This window comes from Anastrepha ludens, chromosome 2 (genome assembly GCF_028408465.1).
Source record: "Anastrepha ludens isolate Willacy chromosome 2, idAnaLude1.1, whole genome shotgun sequence".
Taxonomy (NCBI): domain Eukaryota; kingdom Metazoa; phylum Arthropoda; class Insecta; order Diptera; family Tephritidae; genus Anastrepha; species Anastrepha ludens.
The window spans coordinates 9,757,879-9,775,476 of record NC_071498.1 but is presented as its reverse complement, the minus strand read 5'-3'; the positions used below and the strand labels follow the sequence as shown (position 1 = coordinate 9,775,476).

At 40.4% G+C, this 17,598-nt stretch overlaps 1 protein-coding gene across 2 annotated transcripts in view; it reads left to right on the top strand.

Annotated features, from left to right (window-relative positions):
- LOC128863080 (neuroligin 4-like) overlaps nt 1-17,598 on the top strand; it is a 334,586-nt gene that overhangs the window by 255,746 nt on the left and 61,242 nt on the right. For both annotated transcript variants that reach the window (XM_054102016.1, XM_054102009.1), the window contains exon 10: nt 3,080-3,569. In XM_054102016.1, coding sequence (XP_053957991.1) covers nt 3,080-3,531 — 452 coding nt within the window. In that variant the 3' untranslated portion in view covers nt 3,532-3,569. The remainder of the gene's footprint in view (nt 1-3,079; nt 3,570-17,598) is intronic.

The window sequence follows — 17,598 nt, the reverse complement described above, 5'->3', positions numbered from 1 at the left end:
GCTCTTTTTTCAGTTGAAGCAGGATTTCGCCTTTGGCCGTCTTTCTGATGCGCGTAACGTTTTCGCCGAGTTCTTGCAGGGCATCATCTTTTTTAACCACCCTGAGAATGTCACTGTACGTCATTGCTCCGGCACGCGCAATGACAATCGCATCCGGCCTCGGGGGTGGTTTATTTGTCACTTTCTTCTTGGCTGGTTTGCGCTTGACACTAATCCAGCCATTTTCCACAACCCCGTTTGTCCTCTTAACATTTCCCTCTCCTTTGACTTTCTTGTCTGCACTTGCTGACACTTTGTGTTCTTCTTCGCGTGTGGTTTTACTTTTCTTAGGTGGCGTTTTTCTGCCCGGCTGTTTATCGTCGCGTGGTCTTTTTGGTGTTCCTTCCGCCATTACACTTCCAAGAACGTTTCGCTTGGCTTCCTTGCTTTTTGCTTCTTCCTGAGCTTTCGAGTGCAGCTTGGTGATCGTTTCAAGGAGTTCTCTTATGTTGTTGTTAATTGAGCGTTGCGGTAGACGCATTGCTTCAGTCAGCTTCCCAATCATCTCACCAAGAAGCGTTAAGGTATCATTACCCGATTGTGCTGCTTTTTCATTGCTTTCTTGCAACGCAGGTGGCGACGATTTTGCTCTCTCAGGCCTTTCTACACTGAACGTCTTGATAGGACTCCGTCTCAGCTTTGGTGCGCGCTTAAAAGGATCAGCCCCCGTGATTATACGGCCTTTGGGGGTCTTGCACTCCTCGGTTAGGTCCACTAGTAGATCACTCGATCCACTTGCTCCTGGTACCTTTCTGTTAGCCTCTTCCAGGCTTTCCTTTTCACTGCCCATAATGGCTCCATATATGTTACTGCTGTTGTTGGTTGTAATTATATTTCTCATTTTGTTTTCCATTCTTTTTTTGTTTACCAGCGCATCGTGTGTAGGGGGGCGGGCCGAAATAAACAGGAACGGGTATACCCTTGGGGACAGTGCCCCTACCCCAGTTCCCTGAGGCCTGTTCTTCGCTTTACCGGTCCCGGAAAACACGGACGGACCGGAGCTCACCCGGGGCAACGCATACTACTACCTCTGCGTCCAATACACACTCCCTGACTAGGGCCCGAAGGGGCTGGTCACTGATACACCCCGCAGCTAACACCTCGGCAGAGCAAGCTCACATCACTCCCTTCACTTCAACAACAGAGATGGTTCTTGAAGTGATGAGAGACTCCCAGTGCGCCACGGCATATACCGGTCAGTTAGCAGCCGCACCTAACATGGTGAACAGACGCTGACCAGGAAGCCGTCCACTATGGAAACCGCCGCGCCTGGATTTTTTGTTTTGTTTTGCTCCCCATGGCCTTGGGGGCCCTTGGGGGAACTATTTCTCAGAGGCATTGATTTTCGGCCTCTGTCACCGGAAGCCTCATCGGATGGGCTGTCATTTAGCCGCATCCTCCGCTTCTGGCCGCTCATTGTCGGGGATTGCTTATTCGCTTAAACTTATTTCGCAACTAACCTGCTACTACAGGCCTTCCGGCTATCCGCAACCTGCCGACCCCCACGGTAGCTTAGAGCCCAGCTTAGTCGTTCAACCCGGTGGAGTGAACAACCAACACTCAGGTGGTGTCTACGTGACCTCTGTGTGTGTGTGTGCGTGTGTGTGAATGCCTTAATAGATGCACTACAAGCATTTGGGAGAGGCCGCATAAAAGCCAAAGCATGACGACAAACAACAATTGCAACTGAGTTTGTGCAACAGTCTGTCGCTCTGATTTACATGAGAGTGGCTGCAAATGTGTCGCCTCATGTAGAATAGCTAAACGTCTATGTGTGTCCTTTTGTTTTTTTTTTTTGTGGTATGCGGACCTTGGAGTTGGAATCTTCTACAGATACGTATGAACCGACTCATGAATGTGTCCGATTCATAGGCGATATTCCCCGGCTTTTTTGAACTGACTTTCGTAGTGCCTGCGGACTAAACCACCCCATCGGGTCGCTGTTCTGCTTTTTCCCCCTCGGTATTACCAGTTAAGATATTCCTTCGAGGAGGCAGAATGTGTTTATTCACTCATTTGTCTGCATTCATTGTCATCATGTCTCAGCCTTCGCATAATAGCAAAGGCTACGTTACAGCCATAATTTCACGTTTCTTCAGATTCTAGCATGTATTGCACTAGGCTAGCAGCTGTCATGCTCTCGCCGATATTTGAGCGCCGCATGCTTCGGTCCCAATCAAATCTAAAGCATTCTAACAGGGCATGATCAGGCGTTTCATATTTTTCATGGCAGTATAGGCAAAATGGGGAGTCTGTGTGCTTATGTTTGTACAAACAGCCATGCCCACTTAAAAAATGTGTCAGCATGAAGGTAACGTTACCTTATGTTCGCCGGATCCATTTCTGTGTGTCGGGGATCATAGTGAAAGTGGTTCTTCTCTTCCCACTATCGGTCCATTTGGTCTGCGAGTTTTGTAGAGTGGTATCATCGATCCTCTGTAGGGCGTCCCTCAGTGAAGTTTTGTCACCAGATACCCACGCGTTTTTTGCATGCTGGTATTTTTGCTTCATGCATTTACCTTTATATCAAGGAGGATTACCCCAGCTGCTTCGTCAAATATGGTCCTATAGCCTCTAATGATTCTGACATTGTATAAACTGTACACCCGTTTAGCCCGTCTCAAGTAGCTGGGATATTTCACTACGTCGCCCCACACTTCCACAGTGTAAAACAGGATCGAGTTACAGACGCTTGCTAACAATGCTCTCATTTGTTGTCTTAGTCCACCCACATTGGGCATCAGTCGCGATAAAGCCGCGCCGGATTTTGCAGCTTTGGAGCTTGCGTATTCGAGATGTTTTTTTAAAATTAAGCCTTCTGTAAGCCTACATATTTGATGGTATCTGTTGATGTTATATTGTGACCACCAACCTTTATTTGAAGGTTTTCAACTTTTGTCTATGTGTGGCCTTACGTAACTGTGTGACCTTACGTAACTGACGTAACTGTGTGTGAGCGTGTGCTTTAAATTGAACTTTTTGCCACCGTTTTAAAAATACTCAACTTCGACTTCACTCTTTTCCGCTATTTTCTTTGCAGAATCTCAACAGCAACAACAATATCAACAACAACAAGCGAGCAGTAAACATCAACCGAACGGCAATGTCATGACCGGTCTTGGGCCACAACAGCAACATATACGCGCGCCACGCCCACCCATACGTACTGCCTCCTCTGCACCCAGCAGTGGCAATGGCAGTGTAGGTGGCGGTGGTGGTGTTGTTGGTGGAGTTGGCACTGGTGGCAATGCTGGCATTCTAAACAATTTGGTCGATCAGACGCCATCGAATGGTAGCAGCAGCAGCGGCGTCAGCAGCGCGCCCTCCAGCAAAGGCCACTCGCATCATCATCTGCATGCGCATGCTCACTCGAGTGCTGTCGCCGATAGCATCGGCATGACGACCACCACAACGAGCGGCGTAGGCGGTGGCAGCAGCACGCATTTGCAGCAACAAGTGCCCCAGGCGGCGATTGATGAGATGCGTGTCTGATAGGTGTCGGTGTTCGAGCTGGAATTATAGTCGTCTTGGTGAGTGGAAGCTAGAATTACTTAAAGGCAGTGTATTTGGAATTTAATAAAAACTATGTAGATTTAACATTTGATATTTGGACTAATGGTGATGGTTCGTTAAGGGCACTTTTCAGAAATATCACACTTTCCATAGATTTAAAAGTATTGGATAAAAAAGGCATTCACATACCCTCTCTCCGATTATTTTGGTTGATCAAACTCTCCACTTGATTAGAGAGACGTATTTGGTGCAGAGAGACAATGTTTTGAGAGTGTGTGGGTTAGTAAATGTAGAGCAATTTTGGCGTACGATTGCCACCATCGAATATGACCGTCTTGCAGGGGTAAACCAGCAATAAAGTTCGAAGTATGCAAAGTATTGGTTGATCAGGCAAATTTTATATGAAAGCATTTGCTTAGGTTTAGCGGCAAACGACCAATTCTGGACATTGCGCCAGTCGGATTGCAACTTTTCTGAGTCACAGGCACTGTTAATGACCGCGAATATTACAAAATAAAGTGTTCAGCAAATGAAAAGCATGCACCAAAATTATTAATAAAGAAAGAAGAACGCCTCTTGTCCTAGAATACTTCCCTGCGGAATACCAGAGGACACAATAAATGCACGGGATGTCGCATTATCAGCGGCTACAACGCAGTGCCTATTGGACGAATATGACTTGATCCGTGACAAATACGTCGACAGGTAGGGCTACTCGATACTTCCCTGAAGTCTATTCTGTCAACTCACAGAATCACGTGGGCAATAAATAGTTTTCTCCTTTTAGGTCCCCTGGCTCTGACGATATCTTGCCTGTGATGCTTTAGAAAACAAGTACCTCGGTGGTTCCTGTCCTGCAAGAAATCTACTTGGCGTGTATCGCTCTTAATCACGTCCCCGCCAACTGGAAGAAAACGAGGGTTATTATCATACCCAAGGCAGGGAGGAAGGGTCACAACTCCGCCAAAGACTTTAGGCCTATGAGTCTTACCTCAATTATCCTAAAAGTGTTTGAAAAATTGATTGATTATCATATCCGAGAGCACATCGAATCTAAATTATCTCCAGCGTAACATGCTTACCTGAAAGGGAAATCCACGGAATCAGCCTTACACGAGGTCGTAGGGACTGTGGAAAAATCTCTGGAAGGCAAACAATTCACTTTGGCGGCCTTCATTGAGGTGGAAAGACCTATCTGTCTCTGGATCTCGTCCCTGCTTGGCTGCAGAGAAGTTAATGCTGCCACCAGAGGGGCTTAAGTCACTAGATTCGTTCACAGGGGGACGCCGCAGGGTGGTGTCCTTTCGCCCCTACTTTGGGTAGTTGCTATTGACGAAGTTCTGATACTGCTAATTAAGGGTGGGGTTAAGGTAGTAGCATACGCCGATGACTTGGTTCTAATGGTATCAGGACCGTTTCCCTCAGTCATGGCTGAGATTTTGGACAGGTCACTGGCTTTACTCAGACCTTGGCTACCACTTGCGGCCTCCGAGTCAACTCTGACAAAACGGAGGCAGTCAAACTTCAAATTGCAACAAACGCTATTGAAGAATGGACGAAGACTTGGCGTATAAAAAGGGAATCAGTATCCAATAATACTGCTAGATGCCGCAATACCGCACGCAAACACTGCAAAATACCTAGGCATAACGCTCGATGCTAAGCTTCGATGGAAGGAGCATATAAAACTTAAACGGCATGAAATCCATCTGAAGGTAATAAAAATGAAATTTCTAATTGGACGAAGATCAAAGCTATCCATATATAACAAAATATCAATATATAAATATGTAAACTATAAAGCCTGCCTGGTCCTATGCGCGCAACTATGGCCTTGTGCCAGTCAACGTAATATAAATATACTTCAACGACTCCCGAATAAAATCCTTCGAGATATTCTCAACTCACCTTGGTTCGTTCGCAATAAAGATATTCATCGTGACCTCAAGATCCCTGCAGTCGCAGAAGAAATTAAAAAACTAACAGAAGTCTACTCCATCAGGCTTCAAAGGCACGTGAATGAGGAAGCTAAGAAACTCCTCAATATTGCATAAAACTTGTATAGAAAATTTAAAATTGATAAACATTGGCAAAAAATACACAAAACATGCAATATATTTAGGTCCATTTTAAGCGCGTACTAATAAAAAACCAAAACTCTTTGACATAAATAACAATAAAATAATACAAAAAACAAATAGTACCGACACAACTTGCATCCCGAATGTGCCGACGTGTTCGGTGAAAATGGACCCCGCCTCGCGCGGTATGCGGGGGGAGAGTGGCGAGGGAATAATAATAATAATAGCTGGTTTATTAAGGTTTTAGAAATCTATAAAATACATCCAAAGCTTATATCAGATACGATGAAAAAGTGGAGAACAACAATAAACCTGATAGCAGCGCATGCAATAACTACAGATGGAATAGCCCTCAAGAACGGTATATTCCAAGGCGACTCAATAAGTGCCTTATAGTTTCGCATATGATTAAACCCTTTGACAAATGCCTAAATGAAACGAACTATGGATACAACATCAAAAGCGAAAAGGTTACAAAACACAAAATAAATCATCTCCTATATATGGATGGCATTAAATTATTTGCCGCCACTCAGGCACAGCTGAGAGGACTCCTTAAAATAACTGAGACAATAACTGCAGATTTAAAAATGCAATTTGAAATGAGCAAGTGCAAATCACAACATATAGAGGAAAATGGGTAGAAATGCCAACTGAAACGCTGAACGAGGAAACTTTAGAAAACATGGAAGCAAACGAGTCATACAAATATTTAGGATTTCATCAGAGTACCAGAATAGACCACACATTAATAAAGAAACAACTATGCAGGCAATATGAAAAATGCCTCATTCTAATACTTAAAACACATCTTAACTCTAAAAGTATTACCAAAGCTATAAATACATATGCTATCCCAGTACTAACATATTCTTTTGGAATTTTAAAATGGTCGGAAACAGATTTAAATAATATGCAAATAGCACCACGAAAGCACCTAACAAGACATAGAAAATTACAGTCTAACTCATGCATGCAAAGAATAACTCTACCCAGAACGGAAGGAGGTAGAGGGATCATAGATATTCACAACCTACCCAATAATCAAACAATAGCACTACGTAAATTCTTCCACACACACATACAGTCTGCACAAAGCAATAGCCCTAGCAGTCAAAAATTACTCACCACTTAATCAACATAACACACAGGGAACATTCCCCTTGTAACAACCGAAGAAAAAATAGCAATATGGTCGCAGAAACAATTTCATGGAGGACACATTCATATAATGAACGATGCCAGTGTAGATAAGACATGTAGCTATACATGGTTAAAAAAGGCGAGTTGTATCCTGAAACAGAAGGGTTTCTAATTGCGATTCAAGATCAAGTGATCTTGACAAAAAACTACCAAAAATATATTTTAAAAGATACAAGGATTATTGATGACAGATGTCGCAGATGCCAAATAAATACAGAAAACATGGACCACTTTATTTCTGGGTGTCGTCTTTTGGTAGAAAGTGAATACACCGAAAGACATAAAGTATGGAAAAAAAACTACACCAAGAAATAGCGAATAATCTGCGCTGAAGTACAAATACTTTGCCCTATAACGAATACAATCCCGGGAATATATTGGAAAATGAGGAATACACGATATACTTGAACATCCCCATAAGAACAGACAGAACAATCACCCACAATAGATCGCTAATAGACAAACGAACAAAAACCACCATTCCCATTGAAATAAGCACACCCAGTGATACAAATATACACAGAAATATACCAACAAATTAGAGAAATACAATGATTTAACAATAGAAGTGAAAATAATCTGAAAACAAAATACAATTAAAACCTTACCTTTTATTATGTCTGCAGCAGGGATAGTTCACAAAAGTTTTGTGAATAACCTGTAATTTTTGAACATTAAAGCCGATATACAACACAAAATTCAAAAAGCTATTACTTGAAAAATATACAACATAACCCGAAAATGTTTAAACCAGCAATAAAACTTAATCAACAAAACAGTGCCAAAACGACTTACATTCGTTAAGTGCCGTCCAGTTTGGACGCCTCGCGCGGTATGTGGGGAGAAAGTGGAGAGGGAATAATAATAATAATAAAAGTAATAATTGACACTTACACCCTTTGTTAGGTATTTGGCCTCCTCTTATTGGTGGTATGCGAATTGATGTTTTCGCTCAGTTTCATGCCGCCTCCGAGCGACAGATGATTTTCTACGAGACGTTTTTTTCATGGCTAAAACAAACTGTTTGCTGAGGAGTGACGGCTATTAAAAAAAATCTTTTTTTAAATATTGTTTTTTCATTCCCCCGGTCTCGAACGCGGGCACTAAGGAGTGGTAGTCACGCACAAACTTATTAGACTAACTGGCCGGCTATGAGTCATTATTTATTAAAGAGGTGATATATTTTTTGAAGTGATCTATGATGTTTTTCCTTGCTTGATGAGGTACTTAATCATCAAGCCATATTTAATTTTCTTCCCAGTTGATGTCTACTCGCCGATTGATTTGTTAATCCAGCGATATCACAAATTTATTAAAAAAAAGTCCAATCGTTTTTTGAAAATGTCTATTTTCCATTTCTCGTAAATGTCTATTTTAGTTTGATTCATAATGAAGCTTTGACGATGCATTATTTTGAAACGTTTTGAAGTGAAAACTTCTTTAGAATCGTTGGGAGTGATTTGAGACTCGATGAAACGAAAAAGCGACACTAAAAAGAGACATACATATAGATCTTATAGTATATAGCCTGCGAGAGAATGAGATAGAACACAGTTATACAGCGTTCCCTATTCTCCGTCTCCTTTTTGTGCGGTGCTTCGTAGCCTCCCCACTCTTGACTACGAAACGTTATAGTTGATATACGTATATGTGTGTTGCTGCGTACTGCTGAGCCACTCTAGTATAGTGAGTATTGTAGTGTGTATACTACACTGCCTATTACTTGCTTTGGTGTTTAGTTCAAGCGTCATACGGAGCCACTGTGAGCGAGAAGGCATTATGTATACCTATACTACACTACCTAATACTTGCTTAGACCAAGCGTCCTACGAATGTTTGTGTGTATGTTAGTACGTCTGTGTAATATACGCGTTACGGCGCTCATAATAGCAACCGCGTGTGCTGTATTGCGTCCGTATTTTTATATTCGTAAATATTTTCATTTTTAAATATTTACCGCAATTATGCCGAAAAATAATGCAGAAAAGTGTCGTGAATATCGACAGAAAAAATTTAAAAATGTGTAACAATCGCATTGAATCGACAACACGATCAAAAACAACAATTGACGCGGTATTTCAAAGATATGTTGACAACATCGAAACCAAAGCATTTGTATCATATTTTAGCTATCATAAGCCACTCGTATCATTTGTTGAAATTGAAAACATTGAGGATGAATAATAATAAAATGAGGAAAATAAAATATATCCTTTATAGCAATATTATAATGAACCTATAATTATCCCGCTCCTAATGCTGCTTTCGTCTCATTCTCTCTCAGTTTGTTTTACGGAAGGTTTCACTTCTATCGCGTCTAACCATTAGACTGGTATTTTTTTCTTTTTAATCAAAAAATAGCTTCAATTAAATCAGCAAACTTTGTCATAACTATTTCTACAATCATTCTAGAGTAAGTCTCATTATTTGCACTAGAGTCCATGAAAAACCGAGCAACACTTTTCGTCATTACAATTACAGTCTTTCATACGAACTGGCAAAGGGATAAATTTAATTGGACCCACTATAATCCAGTGCATTACTCCTGCGCCCATTATTAGTTCACATTGTCTTACGTACCCCTCTATCATACGTATAATCCGTGTCTGTCAAGGCTGCGGCAACGCTGTGCCATTATTTCTATATTAATTTTTTGGCTTTTATCTGCATTTAAATCTCACAAGAGCCGCACGTGCTTTCAATAAAGATACTGAGCTCCCTTTCACATGCAAAAGGAAGTAAAGGACGGTTGAAAGCCTTTCTTCCTCCACTTATTCAAGTCATTTTTCACTGAAAACTCCATTAACCGTAGCAGCGCTTATCTCACGTGGTTGTCTGAAAGGATGCATTGAAAGCTGAATTGCGTCGGGTGTACGGAGAAGCGTACGCCAAGCAGAGTGTTTTCAATTTTCGCCAATTTCCAATGCATTCTGTGTCTTTGTTATCGACGGCTGCTCGCCTTTGTTTAACGAAATGAAGTGAAGTTAACATTAAAGTGAGGATCAGCAGCGAAAGAAGGGAGAAGGGGTGCGGTTGAAGCAAGCGCAACATCAAGAAAGTAAAGTGAAATGGCAGCACAGTGGCAAGAAGGTAGTGCGCAGAAATGAGAGGGAAAATAGAAAAAGAGAAGCTCTGCATTTCATAGCATACCCACAGGCGATGCGCGGTGGTACAATTATTTGCACTTTTTTTGCTTTTTTCGTTTTTTTTTTCTTCTTTTTTTGCGCTTGCACTACGCACCATTTTAAAATTCTGCGTGCATTAAACGAGTTTTCAATTTTTCGCAAAAAGAACTCCAACAAAGGCGAGCAAACAAAAGCAAGCAGCTCGTGTATGTTTAAAAACATTTTAATACTCGGATGAAATTTTCACAACGTTGCCACGTTGCCTGCGTTACAAAGTACCATTACTGGCGACACCGCATAGCAGCTCAATTACGTGTTGCAACTGACTTGGCTGGCAGCACCTAAGCATCAGCGCCGTTATCTTGAATACAGTCCAGATGTTGTGGCACTTATGCCAACTACCGTTTCGTAGCTGTTGGCAGCCTTTGTGCTGCTTACCTTCACATTCTACAAGAAAACACACATCCATACCACTGCTTGCTATTCCGCACTCAACCACAGCTTTTGCCACGTTGGCAGCACTAAGCCCCTTGTACGCAGTTCACTTTACTGCCACCTCCTCGCTTCCTTCCTATTTGGCTTTGCTCGACTGGCTGATGGCTGTCACTTAACGAGCTATAGCTGGTTGTGTTCATTTGCCACGCCTAAATTTATGCAATGCATCTCACTTGAATAGCAATTGCAATGGAAATTTGCATCATGCGACGAAGCGCATACCGGAAACGTCGAGCAGGTATGCATGAGAGCGTCACAAATGCTTTGGAAAATAGCAATGGCGACACGCGCACACCCGCCACCCGCACGCTTAAAAGTGTTTGTGTCCAACATATTTGCATGCTATTTATGAATGTATGAGTGTACATATAAGTAGTGTGTGCCCAAAACTGTTACGTATTGTAACGCACCGGAGAATTTCCGCTGCAGTTGGCTAGCCAGCGCTGCCTTGCCTTTGTACGCGCTCAGTTGGCGTTACACATAGGTACTCATACAAATTTAACTCTTTAGCACACACACACACACACATACCTGTCAGTGTACTCGCTTCTATGTATAGTACTTAGTGCGCTTGCTTCGCTTTCGTTTAGTAAATTTGATCATTTTGCTTGGTTGGCTGCCATTTTCACAAATGCTACTACTCGCTTCTACACTCCTCTCTCCACGGCTCGCTATCTCTCGTGCACTCAGCACTTGCACCTTTCTCTGCAAGTATTCTTCACCTTTTGCTTTTTATCTTTATTCTCTTAACGTTATGGCTCGTTGACTTGCAAAACAAAAGTGAGGGAAAAAAGCCACTGGAAATGATAAAATTATGAGCTGCTTAGAATTTTCTTTTCCGCTTTGACACACCGTTAACTCTCACTACTTGGCAAGTCGCACAATGTGCGCCTTTTATACCTTTTGGTGCTTGCTTTCCCCTATCCGTTACTTTGTTGCACTTTATAGCTAAGCTGTGCGCTTGATTCGCTGCCATTCAGCTATCAGTCATCTCTTGGCGTGTAAATTTAAAATTCATTATCAGAGCTGTGCTGCAAAAATGCGCGAATGTGGTGGCAAGTGATTACGCCACTAGCCTTTCTAAGATACACTTTTCAAACCTTTTGCACAAAGAAACATTGAAGATAAGAGTGTTTACGTGGACGAGCCATTTTAAGAAATCTTCACTTTTATGTAAAACAGTTTATGCTTAATATTTTTCATGTAATTGAAGGAACTTAAGGAAATTACTTTAGTACTCTAGTAGTAAACATCAGAAAAACTACTTTAAGGTACTTGACCACCTTATAAGTTTCAAAAAATTAAATTTTTTTTTTTTACATTTTTTCAATCCTTATACTTTTAAAAATCATCACCTGAAACTGTTTTTTTAAATTCGAATTCTAACAAAGTGAAATCAGTGAAAATGTGCAGGCGCATCCTGCACTCATTACTTGCTGACTCAGCTGAAAGAAAATAGCAAGTTTTGACTTTAAACGCGTTTTTCCAGAAATTACTTTTTTTCGAATGGCGGACACTTTATCTCCGAAACTGCTTAGCCGATTTTAATAATTTTGGTCTCGTTTTATTTGTTAAGATGTTTTGTATGCCAATTTACCACATTTTGCAAAAAAAAAGTTAATAAAGTATTGCTTTTTAAGCATAACATTGTGAAAAACAGGGGTGTTTTCTTAACTTTTTTTCAAACATCCGTCATTTTTTTATTATTTTTTTTTTTTGTCAGTTTGTGGTAAATTCTCACGCAAGGAACCTTCCTTTTGAAAATTTTGTTTCTCTCTTTTGTTTTAGAATTACCATTTCTAAGATTAACTGTCCGCCGCAAGACATGATTTTCTTCAGGCCTCGACTTTGGCGCCTCCTGGATATATGTTAAAAAAAGAATTTTTAATAAATCAATTTTTTTTTGTATTATATAAGCTCTAAATAAAAATTTAAAAAAAAATTTATTTTAATATATTATACAGAACATGAAACAAAAATTATTGAATATGTTGTACTTTTTAGCTTTCCAAGGTGGTCAAGTACCTTAAGGATACCAAATATTCCAAGAAAAACCAAACGGAAATACGAATGGTCGTATTACAAAATGTCTCAAATTACACAGACTCTTAAGAAACTTTCAGAAGGCAGAAGAAAAGGAACCAAAAAGGGGAACAAATAAGAAGGATTACGACCAACACAGCGGCTAATTACGTTCATATTAATACCCGCAGCTGTAACGAAACAGTGAGAGCCCAGATGTCTAAATCTTTGCCCGACGAAAGAGAAGAACAACTGAGAAGAAGGTGCTGAGATGATTCCTCCTCGTCCTTCAGGCAGCTTCTGCAGAAAGTACTTAAAGAAATCTCAAGTCTGACCCCATGTGCACCTAACGGCTGCGGCTTTGTTAGCCTTAGAAGTTCGCTTGAGCGCCCACGATGCTCCTGATCTCTACTTAGGCAGATATTATATATATATATATTTTCCCACAGTTCTTATATGAGACATAGGGTATCAATAAACAAGTTATACCTTCGTTTGTTTAGAGCTAGATGTTTAATTTGACTCCAGGAACGGCCTGCTCTGACCGCCTCTGCTGCTACTTGTCGCCTCCATGTGTTGGCTAGTCTCCGGTACCTACGACTTCCTTGAGGATTCCAGTCTTGCGCTATCCTTGAGATATCATCCCGTGGTTTGCGCAACGTGTGTTCGATCCATTTCCACTTGCGACGCACAATTTCTATGTGAACTGGTAAATCTGGCCAGAATATCCGCATTATCGTTCGTAGGCTACGGCTTAGGAAGGAGTGCAATGATTGTGATCATACAGAAATACCGACTTGACGTTGGCATCAAATATTTTCAGTTTTGTGTGGCTGGAGATGTGGGTTGATCTCCATACTTTGTCTAGCAGGCCAAATGCAACACGTCCCTTAGATATTCGATTGCGTTTGTCAGTTGTTAAAATTATGCTCCCAAGGTAGCAAAATTCATCTACATCTTTAAGCGACGTGTCGGCAATTTGAAGGGATTGTGTTTCGGTGGTGTTAATCCGCATTACTTTGGTCTTTGCTATGTTCATTTTTAGACCTGTTTGTACTACTGCATGACATACCGCTTGTAGTTTAGCTGATGCATCTGAGTATTTGTGCGACGGTAAACAAATGTCTTCCGCATAGTCTAGGTCTTCAAGCCGGCCGCCTAAACCCCAGGAAAATCCCCTGCAGATCGCACACGCTTGTCCCATTGCTAGGTCCAGGACTAGGTTGAGCAAGAGTGGAGATAATACACATCCTTGCCTAGCACCGGTTTGAACTCCGATACTACCACTTAGAGCATTTTCGTATTTCACGCGACATGAAGCGCCCGAGTACAATTCTTTTATAACGGTGACAATTTTCTCAGGCACTCCTTTGCATTCAAGAGCTTTCCAGATTGCTTCAGGATTGAGAGTGTCGAATGCTTTCTCGAAGTCGATGCAGCAGAGGTAAAGAGGCGAGCGCCACTCAATCGACTCATCCACGATCTCTCTCAAAGAGTTTACAAGCAGATAATAATGCAATAGCAACTTGTCGCAGAGAATTAAAAATCCACCTACAATGCAGTATACAGCAGCTCTACGAACTCCGTAACCTCTCAAAATTACATCAAAAGTTTCTTTCACTATCAAGATATTTTTAGAGTTGTGGCCATATCAGGCCGTTAAATGACTCTCGGCAAATTTGAAATAATCAGCTGGTTTGCTTACGTCATAGGGGTTTTGACGGCAGTTTGTTTGCAAAAAAACTGAGATCGAGTTGATGATATGCGAAAAAAGGCAGAGCAGTTCCCGTCTGAACAATGACTAATTTGACGAGCGTGTTAATATAAGTGAAATGAGCGGACAGAATTCTGTTGCCGAAACCCCGTTGATGTGGGCGCTGCACAATTTTGTTTTTCACCATAACTTTTGGCCAAACTTGGCAGTCTATGATCCTTGGAGCACTGAAATATTTTTAAGCGGAGAAGAGCCGACCCCCCAACAAACAAAGAAGGCTAGGAGCAACTGGAAAGATACGAAGTTTAGCATAAAATTAATAGAATGTGTATGGAAATGTAAGGAAAGTTCACAGAAATGGGTTAATTTACTTATTTCTTATTGTTATTTATTTTAGATTTTATGAAACTCCAAAAGGCTTTCGTATTGGCTTCATACGAGTGTTACCTTTTACCTCTTGCGCCCAATAATAAAAACAAGTAAAAAATTTGATAAAAATGGCTTTATTGTTTTCCAAAATATTCTCTTTGGCCTTCAACCTAAATTTGCATTCGCAACATATTGGGTTTGGGAGTAGGTTCATAGCGTTTTTATATCGTCTTTTATTTTACAACGATTTGGGTGCTGTTTGCCAAAGGGAAAGTATTTTTTCAATAGAACTCTTTTTGCTTCTCAAAACTATTTTAATTGTATTTTTGGGTTATAGAATTTCTTTTTAGTTTTGATGCTTAGAAATGGAATACCCGGGAGGTAAAAATCAAAATTTTCTCCTCTTTGCTTTTCATTGAGATCCATCTCGGGACCAAAAGCAAACTTGTTAAAAGTCAACCAATGTATTTCAAAATTTAGTTGAATTATACAAGGTGAACACTGGACTGGTGTCGTAAAAATGTTTTTGAAAACGCCATCATTAATGAGTAGCTGACTTCCAGTGAAAGCTTGGACACATTCGGTTCAGTGGAAGCGAAGTTATTGCGTCTAAAGTGTCAGTATGTTTGTGCAAGCGGTACAAAAATGAGTTTCGAACAAATTTTGTTTTAAAATCGGTAAAACGTTTACCGAGACATTTGAAATGATGAAAAAAGTTTATGACGATAATTGTCTATCTCGTGCCTGAGTTCATGAGTGGCTTACACGTTTCAGAGTTGGAAGATGAACATACGGGCCGCCCAAAATCAGTAATCACCAAAAACTCCATCGAAAATGAACTGAAATCATCATTGAAATTCATGGAATCGGAGTTGAATATCTCCGAAACATCGATTTATCAAATTTCAACTGATAATTTGTCCTTACGAAAGGTCTATAGACGTTTCATACCGCACAAGTTAACTGACCAAAAAATTGCTCACAATTCAACATTCGAAAGGCCTCATTAAAGAGGCGACAAAAGACGAGAGCTTCCTTTACAACATTGTAACTGGTGATAAGACGTGGTGTTTCCAACATGAACCTAAGCGTCAAAGTGCCGAATGCAAGGCCCCAGATGAGCCACCACACAAAAAAAGCCCATATGGAGAAGTCAAAAATCAAGTCGATGCTCATTTGTTTTTACGATTCCGTGGGTGTTCGTGCCAACGGGCCGAACCGGTAAATGCAATTTTCTATCTTGGCGTTTTGAAGCGTTTGTTGCATCGCATTCGTCGAATTCGCCCTGAATACCGCGAAGGAGGAAGCTGGCGCTTATTACATGATAATGCTCCATCTCATCGATCCACTCTTGTGTCAGATTTTTGGACGAGAAATCGCATTTTAACCACCAATCACTCACCGTATTCGCCTGATATGGAATATGTGACTTCTACCTATTCGGAAAATTGCATTTGGTCATGAAAAGAAAACGTTTTGCGTCCGCAGAGGCCATCCAAAAGGCTTGTACCGACATCCTCAAGGAGATTCCGGTCAATGACCTAAAATATGGAGGCCAGAGGGGACTATTTCGAATAAATAAACTCGAAGTTATCAGAAAAAAGAAGCTCCTGTCGTTTCTATTTTAGCTCAGTCTTGTTTATTTTGGACTTCACCTTCACAAAAAAATTGTTGCGTCATGAATTTTCGCTTGCATTGCATAAAATACTTGCCAAATAAGAGATGCCAACTGATTCTTCTGTTGTGAAAAAAATAATTCGATAGAAACAAATTGCAGAAATGCAAATAAAAATAAAAATTCAAAAATTGGGCAAAGAGAACAATTCAAGTAAATGCTTTAAAAAATTCAATAAAATAAAATATTTCCTGATCAAAATATATTTTGAGTGAATTTTTCGGAATTCTTTCTTTATTTTGCCATTAGAGATTCACGGAAAATACAATTTATGTCTCACTTGTCTATTTTTAACAGTTTGACGTTCACAGAAAAAGGCAAGCTTTTCAATATATATTAAAACATAAAATTTAGTTATTGTAATTTGATATATTTTCATATTTTTTGTAAGTATTTTCTATCCAACACGTTTCATTTTACTACCCCCGCCATGACAAATCCTAGTCAGCACTTTAGCTGTTGCAGTCAAGGCACGCCTGCTAAAAATATGCAAATTTATGCAATTAAGCGGAGAAAGTGTAATGAGGCAATAGGAATTTTTCACACTTTCTAAAAACAGCATGCGGCATTTATTAACATGAAATAGAAAATCAAATAAAAACAATTTTGTGATTGATTTCCATAAGAAACTCCGTATTAATAGTGCATGCATTCACCGCTTTTGGCTTAATTTATATGAAAGGTTTTTGAATCCACTGGAAGCACTTAATTTTGCGCTTTGTATATTTCGCATTCAGATCGAATAATGTGGCTGGAACTATAGCCAAATTTTATTATGCCTAAAATTGCATTGCCGGTTCAAATACAGGTATCTTTTCGAATTATGTGCTGAGTACTGATATGTTTTTTAATAGTTTTTATTTAAAATCACTTCAATAACTGCGGCTAAATCACTAATAAAAAAAGTTGTCACGTCCGGATACATCGAGACGTGGCATTCGATCTGGAGTATGGATCGAGAAGCCAATGCATCCGCAGAAATAATATTTCGTCGTGGACCTTCGAATGGTGCCTCTATTGGTATTTTTCCAAAAAATTGTGTTTAGGAGTATCACTTCGGTAAAGAGCCGTCGTAACTGACTTTTAGTGGGGAACTCGAATTTGGACTATCCAACCAGGATAATGCACCATACCACAAGGAGCAAACCAAATTAAGTAGTCAAATCAATATTTGAGCATTAAGTTCGTGAGCATCGTATTATAAATTGCCTTACAGATGAAAATTGGCCGCACCAGCGCTTAAATCACAGCTTAATCCAGAAATCGTGTAAGGCGCTTCACGCCCGAACTGTGAATTTATTCGGTAGAGTCAACATTCTCAGAGACTGTAAGCTCATTACCGCTTATACCGACCATTGTATA